The 19254-nt window shown below is 43.2% G+C and overlaps 1 protein-coding gene across 1 annotated transcript; it reads left to right on the top strand.

Annotated features, from left to right (window-relative positions):
- The first annotated feature begins 5572 nt into the window (after positions 1 to 5572).
- nog2 (noggin 2) lies at positions 5573 to 8632 on the top strand. The gene has a single exon (XM_040023503.1). It carries the CDS (start codon positions 6948 to 6950, stop codon positions 7581 to 7583), a length of 636 nt encoding a protein of 211 aa, XP_039879437.1. The 5' UTR covers positions 5573 to 6947; the 3' UTR covers positions 7584 to 8632.
- Positions 8633 to 19254: the final 10622 nt, after the last annotated feature.

Raw genomic sequence — 19254 nt, 5'->3', positions numbered from 1 at the left:
GACCATGGGATGCTTCAAACTGTTGAGATCCTCTTTTTGTTTCAACTTTACACGATGTGAATAAGGGTAATCACCCTGGAATTTTGTGAGGGCACGCCAAAGCCAATTAAAAGCTGCCAGGCGTCATTACAGGAAAATAGCGATTCATGAAGAAAAATGGGAATGACTTACGGAAACCAACAATGCTTATTTCCAAGTGACCCAACTAGGCCATTACAAACGCCGAAACAAGCACATAATAGTTAAATACATGTTTTTATTCACTGCTTAACTGCAGCTACTTTATAATAATAAAGTCTTCCTTGAAAGAGGTATTTTTTTTAAAGTCATCTGTAGCAATAGTACTCAAACTTTTCATGGATGGTGAAAACTCAGAGGTGGAGTTTGTAGGATTTGATGTAGATGTGAGGTCACCGAATTCAAACTATAGTAACCCTTCTCCATATAGATCTGAAGGGTTTGCTCTAAGCTAATAAAAACAGAATGATGATGATGATGAGTAATTATAAACTCAATAAAAAGCATAACTGTGAAAACACTATATTCAATTATTGTGAACAGGTCCTTCATAGAAACTTAGCTTTTAATTTTTTTTAGCAGCATGAAACGTGTTGCTTAGAAGACCTTATGCCTCATTCACCCATTCATAAAAGCACTATTTCTATGCAGAAGTGCTCTCTAACATTTACAAATATTCATACTCCAATGGATGCATTGGAGATCAACTTGGGGTTAGTATCTTGCCCAAGGAGTTCTGGTATGCAGACTGGAGCAGGCAGAGGTTGAACCACCAACCTTCTGATTAGTAGATGCTGAGCTACAGCTGCCCCAACTGGGCGATCTCCTTATTTTCATTGTTGCGCCGAAACAAACACGTTTTCAGGTCGTGTGAAAAGTGTTGGCAAGTTCTTTAAAGATTACACAGATGCCACACTGAGGTCCAGTGTTTTTTCTCTTATAATAAGCTGTTTTTTTAGTTACCATGACATTTGATCAAATCATTATGACTTGTAATCACAAATACTTTGGTCTATGACTACTTTAAAAGCGAATGACATTATTATCAGACTGTGATTATGTGGCTGTTGGCTCCATTTACTATGTTGGTAAGAAAAAAGGAAGCTAAGTTCTTTATCAGGCCCAGCAGGGGGCGACTGCTCTATGTAATACTGCACAGAAGTCTAATATTCTCTCTTGATTTATGAGGTTGGTAAAAGTTCTGAGGTCTTTGATCAACTTGTGATCAGCTGCTGTCTTCAGAGGTGTTTTGTGTAAAGATGGCAATAAAATGGAAAAACTCGGTATCACACCAAAACGTGTAATAGACATGCAGGTCCACCGTGTCCATTTCATGCTTGCATTTCCAGAATATGAAATGGACATGCATGCAGAAGTTGCATTACCAGCAGGGGGAGATAATATATTTAAAGCAAAAAAGTCGGTAGTATCCAAAAAACGTATGACGTACATTCCAGGTTCCTTAATTGTCAGAAACAATTAAGCTGGGCAGCTAATATGTATGTCAATGTAAATATGTTAATAATGTTTGTAATAGACATGTCGGTGTCTATTACATGCTGTGCCATGACATCGGATTGAATGGAAATAAGACAGAGTTAATTTGCTATCTGTACGCAGATAGCAGAGCGGTTGCAACCTGTCAGAAGACAGGTTGCCTCCCACCAGGCGACCTGTGCAATCACCTTGAGATTGAACATGGTTGCTCAGAGGTCGAGGGTGTTGCACGCTCAACTAATCCGTGACAAATTGGTCACAACAGCTGCTTGTAATTGGTCACCAAATGTAAAAATATTTAAGTTTGCCTATTCTTGTTCTAGTATTTTGCATTAGTGAGCGGCAACCTTGTCTCTTCCAAAGAAGCGGGATTCCACCAGCCAATGGGTGACATCACAGCTGAAAAACCAGCATTGTGTTTGTTATTGCTGGAGCTTAATTTTTCCTCAATAGGAACACTGCATTCAACAAAGTAAAAGAAGATTCATTTTTCCAATTTCATTTCACTTTCCGATCATAGGATTGTTTTTTTAGGATTAGCTGTCAATACGACAGAAATGTGACTTCAGCTTTCAGGCCCCGTCCTTTGCATGTGCACCGCCATATGAAATCTTCATAAAAAGGAAAACTCAGGTATTGAACAGCTTCGGTAATGAGTGACTGAACACGTACAAAAACCTAAAGAAAAACATTCATATTCACAGTGCTTGTGCCACAGTAAAGTTTCCTGGCTTAGCTCAAGTTCTTCAGTCTCAGAGTTCAAAGTGGGCCCCGCAGTCACATCACAAAGCCAATGAGCTGTCTACGATATGATCACCATTAATCACAGCTTTTGATCACGCGTGGAGCAGCATTTTCTCCATCGCGACTGGAATGCCGTAATAGACACAAAGGATGCGGGGCCCTGCTCAGATTGACTTCAGACTGAACAACAGCGTGGCGCGGCGCTCTTTCAATAACAAGCCTTACACTTAGTTCAGCTTTCTTTTCTTCTCTTAGAGGAAAAGGGGGAAAAATATCACTTTGATGCTGTTTACTGGATATTTTTGCAAAAATAACTTTATGATGAATTTTAGGGGAGAGGGGAAAAAATGTAGCAGGAGGGGGGGGCTTCAAAAGTAGTGTTAACGGGAGACAGATTTTTGACATGCTTCCCAAGCCATCTGCTTTCAGTTAAAGCTCGGAGACAGAGTCGAATATGGGGGAGAAGGAAGAGGGGAGTAAGCCTGGAGAAGATGACAGGGCAGCGGGGAATAAAGGGATATGCAATATTGACAAGCAATGGTGAAAGCTATGTATTTGCATTGTGAGCATTTCTGTGTATGCTGCTGCAAGGCAGGTCTCGCAAGTCTAAGGACATAATATGTCACATCAAGCACATTTAAAATGACTTTCCAACACATTAGACGTTGTTCTAATCTCAACGTTTCTGCAAATATTTATCTGAAATACTGACAAATGCTTCTGCTGATTTGACAGCTCAAAAAAACAAAATGTTCAGGCTCTGGTTGGTTCTGAAATCTATCAGACTGCCAAAGTCCCATCAGAGAGTGTTCTGCTGTAGATGCCACAACACAAAATGAATTATGAGACGTTCTCCGGGCATATCTTTTTATTTGATGGGGTGTGGCCTCTGGGATTTGTTCTATCTCTGCCACTCAAGCCACAGATAGCCACAGCAGCTTGCCAAATTCCATGACTTTCCTTAACTAATCATCTGACAGGTAATATTTTGTCGTCTTAGTTTGTGAGTTTCTTATGTTTAGTCTCTCCCCTCTCTCTCCTCTCCAATCTGTCCATCTCCATCCACCCATCTGTGCCATTCTACCAGTCCTCAGTGGGCACAGTCGGCCAGTCTGGCCTGGGCTGCCCCTTGCTGTGCCCCTGCAGTGCATAAGCTCCTGTCTGGACTTTGGGTAGAGGCCTTTGTATGGAGCTGTAGGTGTGTTAGTGTGTGTAAGTGTTTGTGGTGAGCTATGTGTGGGAGTGTATGTCTGTATAGCATTCATAGCAGAAAAAGGAGAAGGGAGTCAAATCTATGCCTTAGGGCACCCCCGCTGCCCCAGCACCCCTTCACATGCGCCCTATTGAGGCCTAAGGGAGCGTGAACAATCACTGCACAACCAAAGGACTAAGTCCCCTTGTTATACAAGGCCAATTTTCAGCACCAGTCCCCCTCCCCGCTCTCTCCTCCATAGTTTGACCCGCTCGTCAGAGGTTGACGGGCTTCGTTAAAGCGAGCCGGGGTCCTTTAACGCCGTTATTTAATTAGCCATTCCACAGCAAACTGTCATCCAGCACTAAAACTACCCTCTCACCCCCACCCTTACCCCATTGGTGAATCCATCTTCTTCATCACCACCACCCCTCTGCCATCTCCCCCACTCACCACCACCACACATGCTCAGCATCACCTCGACCCTTCCCCACTGTGTCCACCGGTCCCCTCCTCTCTTCTTTCTCTGTCTTTATCTCCAGTAATTAGCCAGTAAATGGGGGTTGACTCATTGCTGGGTTTCTAGAGTATTTGGGCGTGGGACTGAGGAAGTGTTTCTCCCGGCATGGGGTTTCTCTCTCAGTCCAGCACACCAAGAGCTGTGGAGGAAGACAATGGGAATGGCCGGTACTACAGTAGCCGGCTCAGCCTCACTGTCCCTGCAGCCCACTGAGTTCTGTCTACACCGGCACCCTAATCATTAACCAGATTATGACTCTGTGTGTCTGGATAGATGTTAGGAGGGGGTCAGAGGGAATTTACTCACAGGATGCCAAAGACTGCTGGCAACTTTTTCCATCTGGTTAGACCTGGATAATGAAGTTGAAGAACTGTGCAAGACACTGAAATTACAGCACTTCTTGTGATAAAAAATTATTCCATCTCGCAACTGTGGAATTTTTTATATTATACTCTTAGTCAGTATGATTCCAGTTAACTACTTCATTTGCCCTCAGTGGAGTCTTTTAGAAGTTTGATTACAGAGCTGCTGAGCAATTTCACTTGAGCTGCACCCTAACTACGAGTGAACATTCTTTCCCCATGGACTCAAACATGAGTAGTCAAACTGTGAGGGCGAGTCTGGGGAGCCCCTGGCTTCATGTCCTCACCATGCTAGTTCACCGCCCTCTAGTGACTACTACAAAAGACAAGCACAATCACAGCCTATCCAGACTGCGTATATGAAACCAAGAGTCAGGTTTAAATTCAGAGCAAGCGCGTGCTGATGAAGTTTGACCAGCTTTTGATGCAAAGTTTAATTTCAAAGCATGTTTACATTTTCTTTTTTTTTTTTAAGTTTATTAAAGTTTTGAAAATGTTTAAATGTTCATTGGAATGGAGATCGACTTCAACGCGGCTCCTGAATCAGTTTAGTGCGTCTACCAAACATGTTTAAGCGATTTGACTATCAATAAATTTCACTTGTTTGTGTAAGTTCTAATTTGGATTATGGGAAAATAAACATAGTTTAATAGTAAGAAGAAAAAAACGTTCTGTTGATTTTCCCCTAATGACTGCTTAGCATGGGAAAGGTACCGCTTAGTTATCCACGGCCATTTATAGCCCCTTAATTATGCGCCTATTTTGTGACCCCCGAGTTCAACGGGCCAATTCCTGTGTAGACCCAAATCCCGATGAACAAAGGTGGAATGTGATGCCCCTTTTCCGCAGACAAGCTACCAAACGTTTCCCATCATTTTCATGGTAAAGTTCACGAAACTCTTTTACACTTCAGCCGAGTATTGACAGCGCATTGAACCTATTAGTGCATCAGAAACACTCTGCTGATGAAAACCGCAGGAGAAGCAGCTGCTGTTATACTTACAGTGTGTAAGAAAGAGAGAGGGGTTTAAAAAATATCTTGTATTATCCTGTGTGTCTGGGAATATTGCTCTTAAATGCGATTAAAAAAAAGGCTGGTGCTTTAGGACCCAGTTGATCCTCATTGTGGCTGATATTTTCCACGTTGTGAGGGGAGGGTTGGGGGGGGGGGCTGTCAATCATAGTGAAAGTGGCCAGGGTGGGCAGGCCCCTCTGACACTTTGTACCGTCGGAGGGGGATATTTAACTTGGGACTGAGCACCACTCGCTACAGACACACTCACACACAGTGTGCCTAAGCAAAGAAATGCTCCAGCGCCAAGTCTCTCACACTCCTGAAGTAGGAGCGACTTAGTAGCTGCTGTACCCAGTTATCAAAGGAGGAGAGAGGCTCCCTAAGGAATTGACCGGGGGAACAAAAAAGCAGATTATGGACTCTCTCGTCATGCACCGACATTGCGATTAGAAGATTTTTTTCTTTTTTAAATTAATATTATTTGAATGTATTTATTATTATTTTTTATTTTGTTGCTGGTGTTGTGAAGATTCAGCGATGCCACACTGAGAGGAACTCTGACCCAACCACGTTTTCTGTCTTTACGCAGTTTGCATTTCACGTGCAGTGAGGCTGCATTTCGCTGGAAAGCTGTGTTTTCATCGTTCTTCTTCTACTTCTTCTTTTTTTTTTTTTTACACGCAAAAGCCAGAGTTCTGTGGGAATATTACAAGCGAGACTTTTACATGTAAAACCGAGCTGCTCTGCGATTTGGAACATCCTCTGGGAAGATAAGCGGCTGTTGCGTCCTGAAAAAAAACTGAGATTGTGCCACACGGCTCCTCCAAGTTTTCTGTCATTTTCAGGGAAAGTGCGCATCGACGGGCTGGAATACCGCAGGAGACTGGCTGCAGAGACTACCCCACTCCCCGCCCCCTCTCCTCGGTCCGTGGACTGTGCGCTCTGGGACCTTGTCAAACCTGAGAGCGCCAGGCGACGTTAAGAGAAGCCACGTTTCTAAAAGCCGTGCGTAAAAATAACATTGGCCAAGGCAGCCCTCGCTGCCGGGCGCGTGACATTTAAAACTTGGTGAAGTGCTCTTTTGTGCGCCCTTCTCTCCCGGGAGCTCCGGATCTATTCTGTCCCTTTCAGAAAACACTTCAGTCCATGCAGCTCTCGCCTCGGCCGCTGTCATCCAGTGCAGACAGTTTCGTCGTGGCTTCGAGTCCTCGGGGTAACCATGACAACCGAGAGAAACCCGAAGTGAATCTGAGGAGCGGGGTGAAGCAGGAGAGAGCGTGAATAGACGCTCGAGTTTTCCCTTTTTTCTTTTCTTTTTTTTTGACTTAACTCTTTCTGCAGAGAGCGGGGTAGCCCGCTTCCATGCTGCACAGTTGCATCAGCGGGTAAATTGCAAAGTTGAAGGAGCCCTAAAAAGCAAAGCACTCCGCTCCATGTCATTCAAACCCGACGTGGTCTATTAAAAGTATCGCCTTGCTGGTGACTGAACTTCTACTATTTATGAAGCCCCGGGCTGGTGACTCCACAGAACACAGTAACCGGGAAAAGAACTGAGTATTATTCACGCGAGAAGAGCCCGTGCGTTGAACAAGAGGAATTATGGGCTTCTCTCAAACGCTGTTCGTTTACGCGCTGGTTTGCGTTCACCTCGGAGTTTCCCAGCATCACCTTCGCCTCCGCCCTTCGCCCAGCGATCACCTCCCTGTGCCCGACCTGAAGGAGGACCCGGACCCGGAGTACGACCCCCGGGAGCAGGACTTGGTCGAGAGGACTCTGAGGAAAAGACTCGGCAGTAACTTTGACCCCAATTTCATGTCCATCAGCCCCCCCATGCTGGTGAACTTCTCCGCGCCAGATAACCAGGTGAAGCTGCAGGGGCCCATGCCCAACGATATTAAAAAGCTGGACCTCACAGAGACCCCCTATGGAAAGCGGGTAAAAGTGGGCAAGAAAGCCCGTAGGAAATTCCTGCAGTGGCTGTGGACCTATACGCACTGCCCGGTTGTGTACACCTGGAAAGATTTGGGTGTGAGGTTCTGGCCACGTTACATCAAAGAGGGAAACTGTTTCTCTGAGCGCTCGTGCTCCTTCCCCGAGGGGATGTCTTGCAAACCCGTCAAGTCAATCACCAAGATTTTCCTCCGGTGGTATTGTCAAGGCTTTCTAAAACAGAAATACTGTACGTGGATACAGGTGCAATACCCAATCATCTCAGAGTGCAAGTGTTCGTGCTGATTCTCTCTAAGGAAGGAAGTAGTAGTAGTGGTGGTGGTGGCGGCGGTGGTGGTGGTCGACGGGGGAGTGGACTGGAAATACGGTTTCTATTGCACTGTTAACTCTCTACAGAGGTGGGCACCATAGCAAATCTATTTTTTTATATAGCATTTTAAGTGAAATACCAACATTGTACATATTTAAGAAAAATGCAGCTATTTTTTCTAATTGAACCAGGACCATATTTTATTCTCAACCCTGACATTTTTTTTCGGAGGGGAACACGAGCACTTCGTGAGGAAGGAGCATTTTGTTTTGTTGATATTTTTAAGAGACATTGAAAATGGATTGCATATGCTACACTTCTCCAAGAGGTGACCTTTTTCTTCTTCTTCTTCAACTGAACATTGATGCTGACTGTTATTTCACTGCGATGCTGCCTAGAGTTTTTGTATATTAATATCAATAATAATTAAATTGTAAAAAAAGAAGAAGAAAAGTTGAGGTTAAAGATATATATAAAGGCGTGAACTCAGCTTTTTTTTTGGAATACATAGTATTGTAGGAATAAACAAATCTGTACGTTTTATTTATTATTTTAACGATTTGTGAGTATAGAGCATAAGGACAGAGAATAGCAGAGTATACCAGAATAAAAAAAATATGGGAGATGTCTACTTGAATATTTCTAAAAATGACAAAAAAATAAATAAATAAATACAAAAAACCCAACATATCAGTGTACATGTTATGGTTACACGTTTTAGCAATAAAGTCCATCTTTTCAACATGTGTTAGTGTCAACCCATGCTTACACCACTGTGTATATCCAAAGGGGCGTGTACACTGTAAAAAAAAAAAAAAAAGCTATCTAAAAATGTCTCATTAAGCTGTAAAAATCTTTCCTTGCCACAGAGATACGTTTCACTGGTTTCCATTCGGGGTGACTGAAGAGATTTCACATATCAGAGCGATGACGCTGAAGTATTCTTGCAATATTCGTGTGTTTTTCAACCGGAAACCCCTGAAACTGTACCTCGCTTTATTAAAATAATAAAGGGTGAAAAGACTTTTGCAAATGATATATTTTTTTTACAGTGTAGACGGCCAGGCTCCGAAGTGGAGTGGAGTTACAAACTACTATAAAGTTTCGGTGACTTTGTGTGGACTGTCTGACGCTCCACGCCGTCACAGCGATTTTAGAAAAGGCTGATTTACTACGCTGCTTAATGCGCAACGCATACCTCAAGCGCCTCCACAGACCTGGCATTCATTTGTCTCAACCGGAGAGCGCGAGAGAGAGGGAGAGCGAGGGGGAGAGGCCACGCACACGCATTCATCTCCAACTCGCTCATGAGCTTCGAGGTGTTAACATAATGGCTAAAATATGATTCAGACTTTTCAAACAGTGTCAGATGATGAAATCGCAAGAGCAGACGCGCAAAGCCTCCAGTGTCTGGGGTCTCTCTGTGTTTTTTACTCTGGAAGCTCCACACAAGTTCCAATGAGGTATTTGTATAGAGGTGGACTGGAGCAGACAGGCGCCTATTCAAGTCTGACCGCCCTGGAGAGAGCGAGGGAGAGAGAGAGAAAGAGAGAGAGAACACAAAGCCCATAAAACAATGGTCAACTGTTTTTGACGTTAGCAGACTATTAATTGGAGAGCCTGGGCATGCTGTCTGCAAGTTAAAGAGATATGGGCAATTAAACGCGCTGGAGACGCGCAGGGAGGGAAGGGGGGGGCAACGAAGTCCCGTGAATCAAAGAGCTGAGTAATTTTCTGTAAGTAGGGTTTTCTAAATTGTGTTTATATTATTGGTCTAAATACAATCAACGAGTTCAACAGAGCTATGACTAAACGTCTGAAAGCGGAGTGTTTCCACTGAGCGCATTTTGTGTGCCTTTAAGCCATTTGTGTGTTTTCTTGCGGCCAGAGCCGCATTTGACACTTGCCGCCCGGTTATTGTGACAGAACCGCTAAGGGGGGATTTGGTAAGCAGAGGAGAAGAACGGCAGCATGCCAGCGAAGGAGGAAGGGAAGGAGCGGGAGGGGAGGGGAGCAGGGGCTGCTTTCCTTACTGTCAGCTTCTTTCTTGATGATGTCTCGGGGTTTTTAGAAACTGCGTCTCTGACTCGACGGCGCCACTCAGCCGCCCCCTCTCGACTGCACAGAATGAGGCACTTTGGGAAACAGTAACCCTTTCAGGCTCTGCCCGGAGAGTATTTTAGAAGCGTGTGAAAGGCAATACGCCGCCCTGGCTCCAGCCAGTTAGGTGCGCACCTTTTAGAAACAGACCTTGCCAGCTAGTCAGATCACTGGTTCTCAAAGTGGGGTCCGGGGAGCTCCATGTGGCCTTTGTGGGGATTCCAGGGGGGATTGGGTGCTTAAAATGTCACGAAAGTGCTTCATTGACAAGAAACAACAACATTCAATTGCAATTACGCACATTTTGGCACTCTGACCATGATCACAACCGCCAGATTTCTGCACTCTTCTTCAGTGGCAGGTTTACGACTTTGTTTGGGGATTTGTGTTTAAACTGAACAGAAATGTTCAGTTTGATAACTGATAACTGTCCTGAAGTTGTCATTTAATTAGATAACATAGCTCACATATCTCCTCGCTCAATCTGTCCGCCTGAAGTGTCAAATCCAGTCCACATCCACTAACTTTATCCCATTCTACAAATAGAAACCTTTTCAATACAGAGTTAATATAGAAGCGTCTGATGCAGCCATATGTTAAAAGTGGACCTGTGTTCTTTTTCTTACACCCAAGGGGGGAAACAGTCCTAAAATGGGTAACTGTGCTGTCTTTACTTCTCCCCCCCAAACTACGAGCTGGACTACAAACAGCTTTACATGCCCTGATCAAATGTGTCCATTTTGTTTTTAAAATCAATAAATCAGAAAATTTCATCATGAAATTGGGTTTGTAAATTTATAACCCTTTTATTGGCTATGAACAGACTTTTGACTGACATCTTATGCTGGAGGAAATCAGAAAAAAGACAAACCCTTCCCATCAACACACTCATCATCACATTGTCCTTAAAAATGTCAAGACTCGTGTGGCCTCACCCCATCAGATGCTCAGCATCATCATCGTCTGACACCGCCCGTCTCCACATTCGTCAGCACCGACCTCCTGCGAAGTGAGCTACAATAATAAGTATGGTTTGGTAGATATGTGCACACTCCGTACATATCTACAGCCTCACGTGAACGTAAAAGAACTCCCATATTTGCTGGCTGTAAAGAAAATTAAATGAAAGTCTGGAGGCAATTAGGATGGGGATGATGGGGGAGTAGGTGGGAGGAGGGGGTGACATGCTTAGTGGTAAAGATGATGAGTCTGTGTCTGCCTGATGATAGTCAATTATTCTGATGGATTGTGGTCTGATTGGGAGTGACTGTGTGTGTGTGTGGGTGGGTGGCAAAGGGTTTGAAGTGACACATCCTTACCTGTGTGGACACATCTTTATAGAAGAATATGTGTGCAAGTGAGCGTGCATGCTGATTGCATATATGCATAAAATCTTCCACAGGCACATGCACAACTCCAGTGTGTGTGTGTGTGTGTGTGTGTGTGTATGCAGTGGGCTGACAGACAGACAGAGATGGAGACGAGGGTCTGTGGCTGTGAGTAAGGCCCAAACCTCATAGTTGTAAAAGCCAGTGAGTCAGCACTGGTGAGGTTATTGATGATGACAGGGTATTAGATTGAGCACTGGGAGGAGGGAGGGCACACACACACACACACACACACACACACACACACACACACACACACACACACACACACACACACACACACACACGCTTTCACCGCAGATAATACCCAGAATTCCATCACACCATCATCCATGGCTTGCGGTGTGTGATGGTATGTGTGTGTATAGGTGTCAAGCATTTGTTCATGTTGTACACAAGTTCTGTCTGGTAAGTGTGCCTGCAGAGCGTGTGTGAGAGAGAAGAGCAGAAGCTACTGTGACAGTGGGTTTTCCAGGTCCCCGTTTCTCTCAAATGCCTGAAATGGATGTCTGTGTTTTCATATGTGCGGCCAGTTTAAGATGGGAAGTCTTCAAGGAACTCACAGATGCCTCTCAGCAAACCTCTGCCGGGCTGATCCAGCTTTTATGATGCCAGGCATCCATCGCCGCAAGAGCTCGCAAAACCTGACCTGGAGTCAGTAGCAGTGGGCGTAGAATTCATAACATGCCATTGCATCAACACAGTGGCCCATCTTTGCAGACAAACAACAGGTGACTGTAGTCAAATAACAGGTGTTTGTAATCAAACTCCAGCCATTGCCAGCAAGTGGTGCTTATGGTAATTAAGCAGAAAGCTGGGAGATGAGCACAGTGCTACTAAGAGTCATGAATGCATTCATTAATACAGGTCTGCAGACTCTGAAAACTGGATTGCTGCTAGTTTTGGTCTGGATGTGAGGTTCAACTGCATAGCTTCAAATCAGAAGAGTACAAATGCCTTCTTTTGTTAAAAACCATCCTCTTACAGCAGTGGCTCCCAGACTTTTTTATCTAACATACCTCACAGGCACGTCAGATAGACTCAAGAAGCCCCTCATCAGTACCACTTACCACGCTTACTTGAACTAAGCTCCAGTTGTATCTACACTTCTTCCAGCTTACCGTTCACTCCTAGTGATGGCATTCAGCTCACCCAGGGTTAGTGAACTTTATCAACTGTTTATACATACTGTTTCCTTATTATGCCAATCATTCATTCATTTACTTATATTACTGATCAATGGAACATCTATTCATTATGCTTAGTGACAACTCTCACGAGCTGTGGCCAACAGTGTCAGCTAAACCTCTACCAAATATTCCTCTCTATTTATTCAAAGTGTTCAACTAGTTTTTCAAATGTTTAGACAATCCATGCATTTCTCTAATTTTATGTGTTTATTTCTAATTTCTGCTGATTAGCACACCTTCAATTAATAACTTCCTGCTTATTCATAGATATATCTAGTGTTTAACTAATGGCTCAGTCACTAGAGTCAAAATAGGACAGTGACCTCCTTGAGAACAGGAACAAAATCAACGGTTGCGCTGTGTTTGCATTGAATTTTTGTATTTTTTATTGTTTGTTTGCTTTTGGAGATTATTGTACTATGATGCAACAACTAAATGGTTGCCCAGGGGTTGAGCGTGCAGCACCCTTAACCTCTGGCCGACGACTGTCGACTGCAAGGTGATTGCAGCGCTCATGTGATGGGAGGCAACCTGTCTCCAAACAGTTGTCGTCTGACTCCGACTGGCTGCAATCATTCTCAGACAGATTGGTGAGTGTTTGAAAATAATTGCCGTCTAATTTATAAACGCAAACAGGTTGCAATCAACCTGCATGAGTCAGTGAGTGGAACTTATCTGCAGCCTGTCCCTTTAATATGGGGGACTCTACTCAACTGGTTGAGAAGTGGTGCTATTCTGGTTATGTTTCTTATTTAAAAGCATGGTTACTGAGCGCTTATGTCTTTTTTTTCTAGTTAAAAATTGGCATCCTGCAGCATGTATGTCAGTATTTGTGGAGGAGTTTCTGAATTTTTGTTTCAAATCTATGTGATTCTGGCTGGACTCTGGATGTAAGTAATTAATCTGGATTTCTGTGCATGTAGACAGAAACAGTTATATATTATAAACAGCAATTGGAGCGGTAATTGCCAGCTTGACCCCCATTGGAAAGTGAAATGATAGCAGACTGAAGAAGAAGACAGCAACAGATAAATAGTGGTTGGAAACTTGCTCCCCATCTTCTAAGCAACCATTTCAAAAGAAACGAGATCAGAAGTTAAAGTTGATTACAATAATTTTGGTCATGTTCTGGTCTCCAACCATTGTTTTCCTTGTGTGACTGCAGCATAACATTTACTGTAACATTAGCATTTATCTCTTAATTTAACGAACTGTAAACACTTCTGCTCAGTTCCCCTCACTTTTTAATGAAGTTGTATTTCTGTTGTGGTTTAGCTGGACTAATCTTTCCAAATAACCTCTGCTTTCTGTACTGTCCCTGAACCCAACTGCTCCTATTAATCACATATTACTATTAGTTTCCATTTCTAATCTGTGCATGTGAGTAATGTGAAGACCATAAGAGAACTTGTGTCTATTTTATGTGATTTGTATCCTTAAATGCACCGCAGGCAAACACATGCAGTGAGATCCTGGTCATTCTATATGCTTTCTCGCTGCTACCATTTTAATCAGTGTCAGAGTCACATTTCTGTAGTCACGCTTGCTGATTACTCAGTTTAACTCTTGTTAGATGTAACAGATATTTTAAGCTCAAAGTAAGGCCTAAAAATAGAGCTATGGGTGGTGTGGCGTTCTCAGGGCTGGGAATAGTGCATATTCTAAGCTCTGTTTCCATGGTTACTTGTGCCTTTATCGCCAATAAAGGTCTCAAATTCAGAAAATAGTCCCTTTGCATCAGTGTATACATTCTTATTCATTAAAAAAACTCAGTTAATTTGCCTTTATTTCATGTTTTTTTTTTCTCTTCCCACACACCACTCAGGGGAGAACAACAAGGAATAAAAAGCTCACATATATACACAACGCACACTTTTCTATCACTCATCACCAGCACACACAAACACTCCAGTGTCCTCATACATAAACGGTTTCTGGTCATCGTAGCAACACACGCAGGTAAACTATCTTTAAATTGGTTACCTGACCACTCAGCCCAATCGCGATACCAATAACATGAAAACAAACACACACTTGAATTTTCCCCCCAATTAAAATCTATATTTTCCATCTCCATCTCCGCTCTGCTCACTGATTGCTGCTGTACTCTCTTCGCTAACACAAACACGCACACACACACATACACACCTCCCCCTCACAGCCTGTCCGGCGGCTGTCTCCCAGTACCCCTCTGTGCGCCTAGATGGCATGCTGAGAATGTTTACTTTTGCCACAGTGTGTATTTACAGAGCCTAATAGTTTTTTAGGCCGCAATGGCGCCTCACTTCGTAACATGTGTACAACCCACCTACTCCTTCGAACTCCTAAACAGACACACACACACATAGTCTCAGACTCACACAGAAAACATACAACACCCCCCTACACCGCCGCCACCACCACCACCACCACCAAACAACAAATCAAACCTCTGGTATTTGGGGTTTGGCAGTGGTGCAAGCTCGAATGCAGGCAGGTGACACGATTAAGCAGCAGCAGCAGCATGCGATATTACCTCCTGTGTGATTGGAATGAATGAAAAAAAGGGAAAAACAAGCATCTGAGGGGAGCGTACTGTGACAGGCTGAACGAATGCACGGGGTTCTTGGAATGAACGGCCTCGTGGTGTTTTGAAGGATTGTGCGTGGTTTTGCGGGAACGCGAAAGATTAATGAATGTGTCCAAAGCAACGTGTGAGCAAGTTTGTGAGGCAGAGAGTGGATGAAGTTTACCTGGATAAGCAGATTATGCAGACAAGATGGATTTGAGACGACTCCTTCCTGGTTAAGAGATGGAGAAGCTATCAATAATAATGAATGAGCACATTCATGGACCTAAAAGGTAAACAAGTTGCAACAAGAGTTATAACAAGAGGAGACCGGGGGTAATCATACAGTAAGGCATCAGTTCATTCATTTTCTTAACCACCCGGACACTGGAGGACAGGCGGGGCGCCCCCTGAATGGTTCATCACAGGGCTAACTCAGAAAAAACAAACAGCCATTCACCTTTTTGCAGTGAGCCCACTGTACTGGAGCCACCCCGCCGTGTGCGGTATTTTATTTAATAAGACAACTGCAGTGTTATTACTGGGATGGCTGGTGTTATGTATTATATTAAAACACAACCACAAGATTCATCCCTTAATAATAGTTAACACATAAGCGGTTGCAAAAATGCTCTTTAATGCTGTGCACTGAACACAGTAACCCTGATAATTAGACATGTTCAGACATGTGTATGTGTGTCTTTTAATGTTGTTTCTGTGTCACCTTAGTATCCTGAAAGTCAAAAAAATGATGGTACTTTGCTTTCAAGTTACTTACTGACTGGAAACAAACTGGTATATGCAGCCCTCTCCAGTGGGCGATTAAACCATCTACTGAGCATCAGTGGAAAAGTGTCTGAGCAGAGCTCGAAGGATACTGTAAGATGTCTGAAGTCATCCTCCATCTTTGTTTAATGACTAAATTACTTCTCTTTTCTTTTGTGGTTTTGGATCTTTTATTGTGTTGCAGTATGGGGCCCTACATAAGCAGACAATTAAATGATCTTGAATCTAGAAGCCTAAATTTGTCTATTCAGATATGATCTATTAATATAAAATTAATGAGTCCTCAGCAGTCACCATACAATGAGGGAAGGGGGTTGTGTACAGAACAGGTATTAACTGTGGATTTTAAAACACTTAGGCCATTGTTTTATCTTCGTCCTTCCATTAGACAAAGAGCTTGAGGCAACCAAACAGGTGAAAATAAATAACTGGCTCTTTTTTCCCCCACTGGGCAACTATGCAAGACTCGGCCCGCTGAATCTGATGTCCTGACGCCTGTCTGTCTGTCTGTCGTATTCAGCTGAGGTGGTCTATTCAGAGTTAGGGACCAAGGGACACAGAAGCCCGAAGGGTGTGGACATGCATGTGTGTTGTTGGTCTCTCAGGGGGAGGGAGGTGGCACTGTGAACAGCAGAGAATGCCTGGTGATGGGTTACCAAAAACAGAGCACGAGGGGACAATAGGACCTGGGACATTCCTGACATAACCCCAACACACCAGGGAGGAAGTGGAAGGGGGGATTTATTGGTGTCAATGGCCCCTTGCCCCGAGAGGAGGAACGGGTGCCTCTTTTGTCCCCTCTGGCGTTGGAGATGGACTGAATCGAGACGCCTTGCAAAGAGAGGACGCCACTAAACACATACACACATAATCACTCCTTTGAAAGAAGAACCACCAATTAGGGAATGGACATATATGGCTATAGTGGTTTAGACTCAAAGAGGGAGGTTGTGTGTGTGTGTGCGTGTGTGCGTGCGAGTCTGTCTGCATGCACTTTTCAATAGGATCTGAATGTAAAGGGAGAGGCAAATAGGATGCTTTTCAGCACAAAGTGCACAAGGGCTGACCCCATGGGAACACCGCTACGAACTTGTTTGAATCAGAGAGCATTTAGTCGCATTTAGGAATGGTTCGAGTTACACTGAATGAGCCCACAAAGAACGGGACAATGTAATACTCTAGTAATTGGCTGGACAATTGTGTAGTATGTTTCACTTGAGAGAAATGAGTCTCTCCCTGAGTCAAATGAAACAACATCTTACTGTTTGCAGTGATTTTACAAAACAACAAAACATTAAGATGCTTAAAAAAAAAAAAAAAAGCATCTCTTGTTTTCCTATTTTAAAGATTTCCTTGTAAAATTCATGCCACCCATTATGCACTTTAATATTTCTCAACTGGTGAGAAGAAGCATCGTTTTGGTAATGGGAGGGCTGGTTTTAAATTGCATTGTAATTACTGACCCACCCTGAGCCTCCTTAAAGCTTATGCAAACCATATTGAAGGTAAATAGCTCTTTTGTGAACGGAAATGACTACGGAAAGCTGACCGCTGAGCCCTACAAAGAATAATGTTTCTCCATAGACACTTGAGACTTGAGCCGTGCAGGAAAAATCAACGACACACTGAATAAGGATTTAATTTAAGATGATTGATTTAGAAAATGTGAATATAAAGTATCTGCTGGTCTGAAGCCAGTCAAAAATCACACATTTTAGGGTCTGATTCAAATATATGCTTTCATTTACACCACAAATGACTTTTTTTTTTCAGGCTTTATACCTGCAGGGTGGTAAATTGATGACAGAGAGCTACAGGTGGGCCTGAAATCCTCGGGTAGAAGCTTTTTATCCCAGGAGCTACAGCACACCTGGGATCAGTCGAGCAGCTTTTCTGTGCAGGCCTGCTGTTAATCTCCACTGTTTTTGACAGTATGGATTAGGCCTTGGTCAGTGGTCACCTATTTCAGCTTCAGAGAAACACGCTAAGCTAGATCAACACTGTCATCTAGTGGGGAAATGAGGAGCTATCTCTTCCAATAAAATGTGTGCAGTATAATAAGCTTGTAAAGCTGTATGACCACACCGTGGTTATCTGTGATAAGCAGTTAAGAAGTTGACCTTTTACTTTTTTACAAGCTTGAGGTCTGTATTACTGTCATGTTCACATAGCTGTACTGAAGTGTTTATTTTTAGGGGTTGTTAACTTGACCATATTTGCCATGGATTGCATGGGATTGCAATAATCAGATTACTGACTCAATGATTAAGGACGAACAAATACATAAAATAACCTATTCTCAGTTTAATATTGCAGTAAGTTGTCATTCAGACTGGTTTGCATGGAAAACTCCGCAATATAGCATGCATATCAGCTAAAATTAGCTAATTAAAAGTGGAAAAGGCATTAAATTATTTATGAGGTCTAGTTGTGTGCAGTAATGGAAGTTTTGAGATGATCCCATAAAAACCGTGCCAGCGTAGCCTGTACTTATACTTCTAATCTAATCTGGCTCAGGCTGGGAGAGCAGCATGTCATCAGGGATGATGATTAATATGTATTCAAATTCTGAACACATTTTAACGACCAAAAAATCACTGTGATTTTCACTTTTGAAGCTAAGTCGCAATTCCGTGGCCTACATACTAAACTTAGAAGATAAAAACAAAGGATTGATCCTATCGCGCTGATATTGATGTGATACCAACACCAACACTGGTTGCCTGATACCACGCAGGTCATAAAACACAATAAATTTCCAATTATCCTGATTTAGTGTCTTTGTGTTTTGCAGAAATTGCAACAATTCTTTCCATTTTATAAGCATATATTGAACAGCTTGCACTGGAGGAAATACTAGAACACCTAAAGTTTTCCTGGAATTGATTGCAGATTTATTAGCCCATTATTTACCATCATATGCTTGACTTCAACCCTTACCATCATCCACTTCCAGCTCACTGCATTACAAATAATTGAGAAAGCATCTCTGTAGCCTTGGGTGGCATTGTTGTAGCTGTACAATTTATTAGCTAATCAGCAAGACAGTGCCAGATTCTGCTGCTCATGAATATCAGAGTGGAATGAAAACCAGAACATGAGCTTTCATTAGAGAGTTTTGACTCTTTCAGTCGTTCTACATCTTCAGAACACACATAGAGTTCAAATGGGAACTCCCAAGCACTTCCAGCTGGCAACACTTTGGGATAATGATGCTGGATTCCACACAAATGAAGGGTCTAAATACCACCAGAGAGGCACCTGAACCACCTCCTTAATGCACAGACATGCATACATGTATGACTTCCAAGTCATAGCTTCTCTCTGTGGGTTAATCACACATGCACTACATACCAAGTGGGAAAGCCAATTTCCCACCGTCATTCCTGACAGTCACTGCTGTCAAATGTAAGCAGCTACCCCCCAAGAAATCCCACATCAAGTCAACAGCATCCCCCCACAGAGCACACATCCTTTGAGTCTTCAGCAGCGCAGATTGGGTTACAGCTGATTCCAAGCTGCGACCTCAAGGTATCCTCATTTAAAAACTCTCCGTGGTTGAGTCATCAGTGTGAGCTCGGAAGAGGCCACCTTCGGCAGCGTAACGTCAAAATGATGGATGGGACAATAATAC

The sequence above is a fragment of the Simochromis diagramma genome, unplaced genomic scaffold (genome assembly GCF_900408965.1).
Source record: "Simochromis diagramma unplaced genomic scaffold, fSimDia1.1 OVJJ01000208.1, whole genome shotgun sequence".
Lineage (NCBI taxonomy): Eukaryota > Metazoa > Chordata > Actinopteri > Cichliformes > Cichlidae > Simochromis > Simochromis diagramma.
This window is presented reverse-complemented; position numbering and strand designations above follow the sequence as displayed.

Coding starts and splice junctions, on each gene's coding strand:
- nog2 (XM_040023503.1), top strand. CDS start 6,948: ATGGGCTTCTCTCAAACGCTGTTCGTTTACGCGCTGGTTTGCGTTCAC.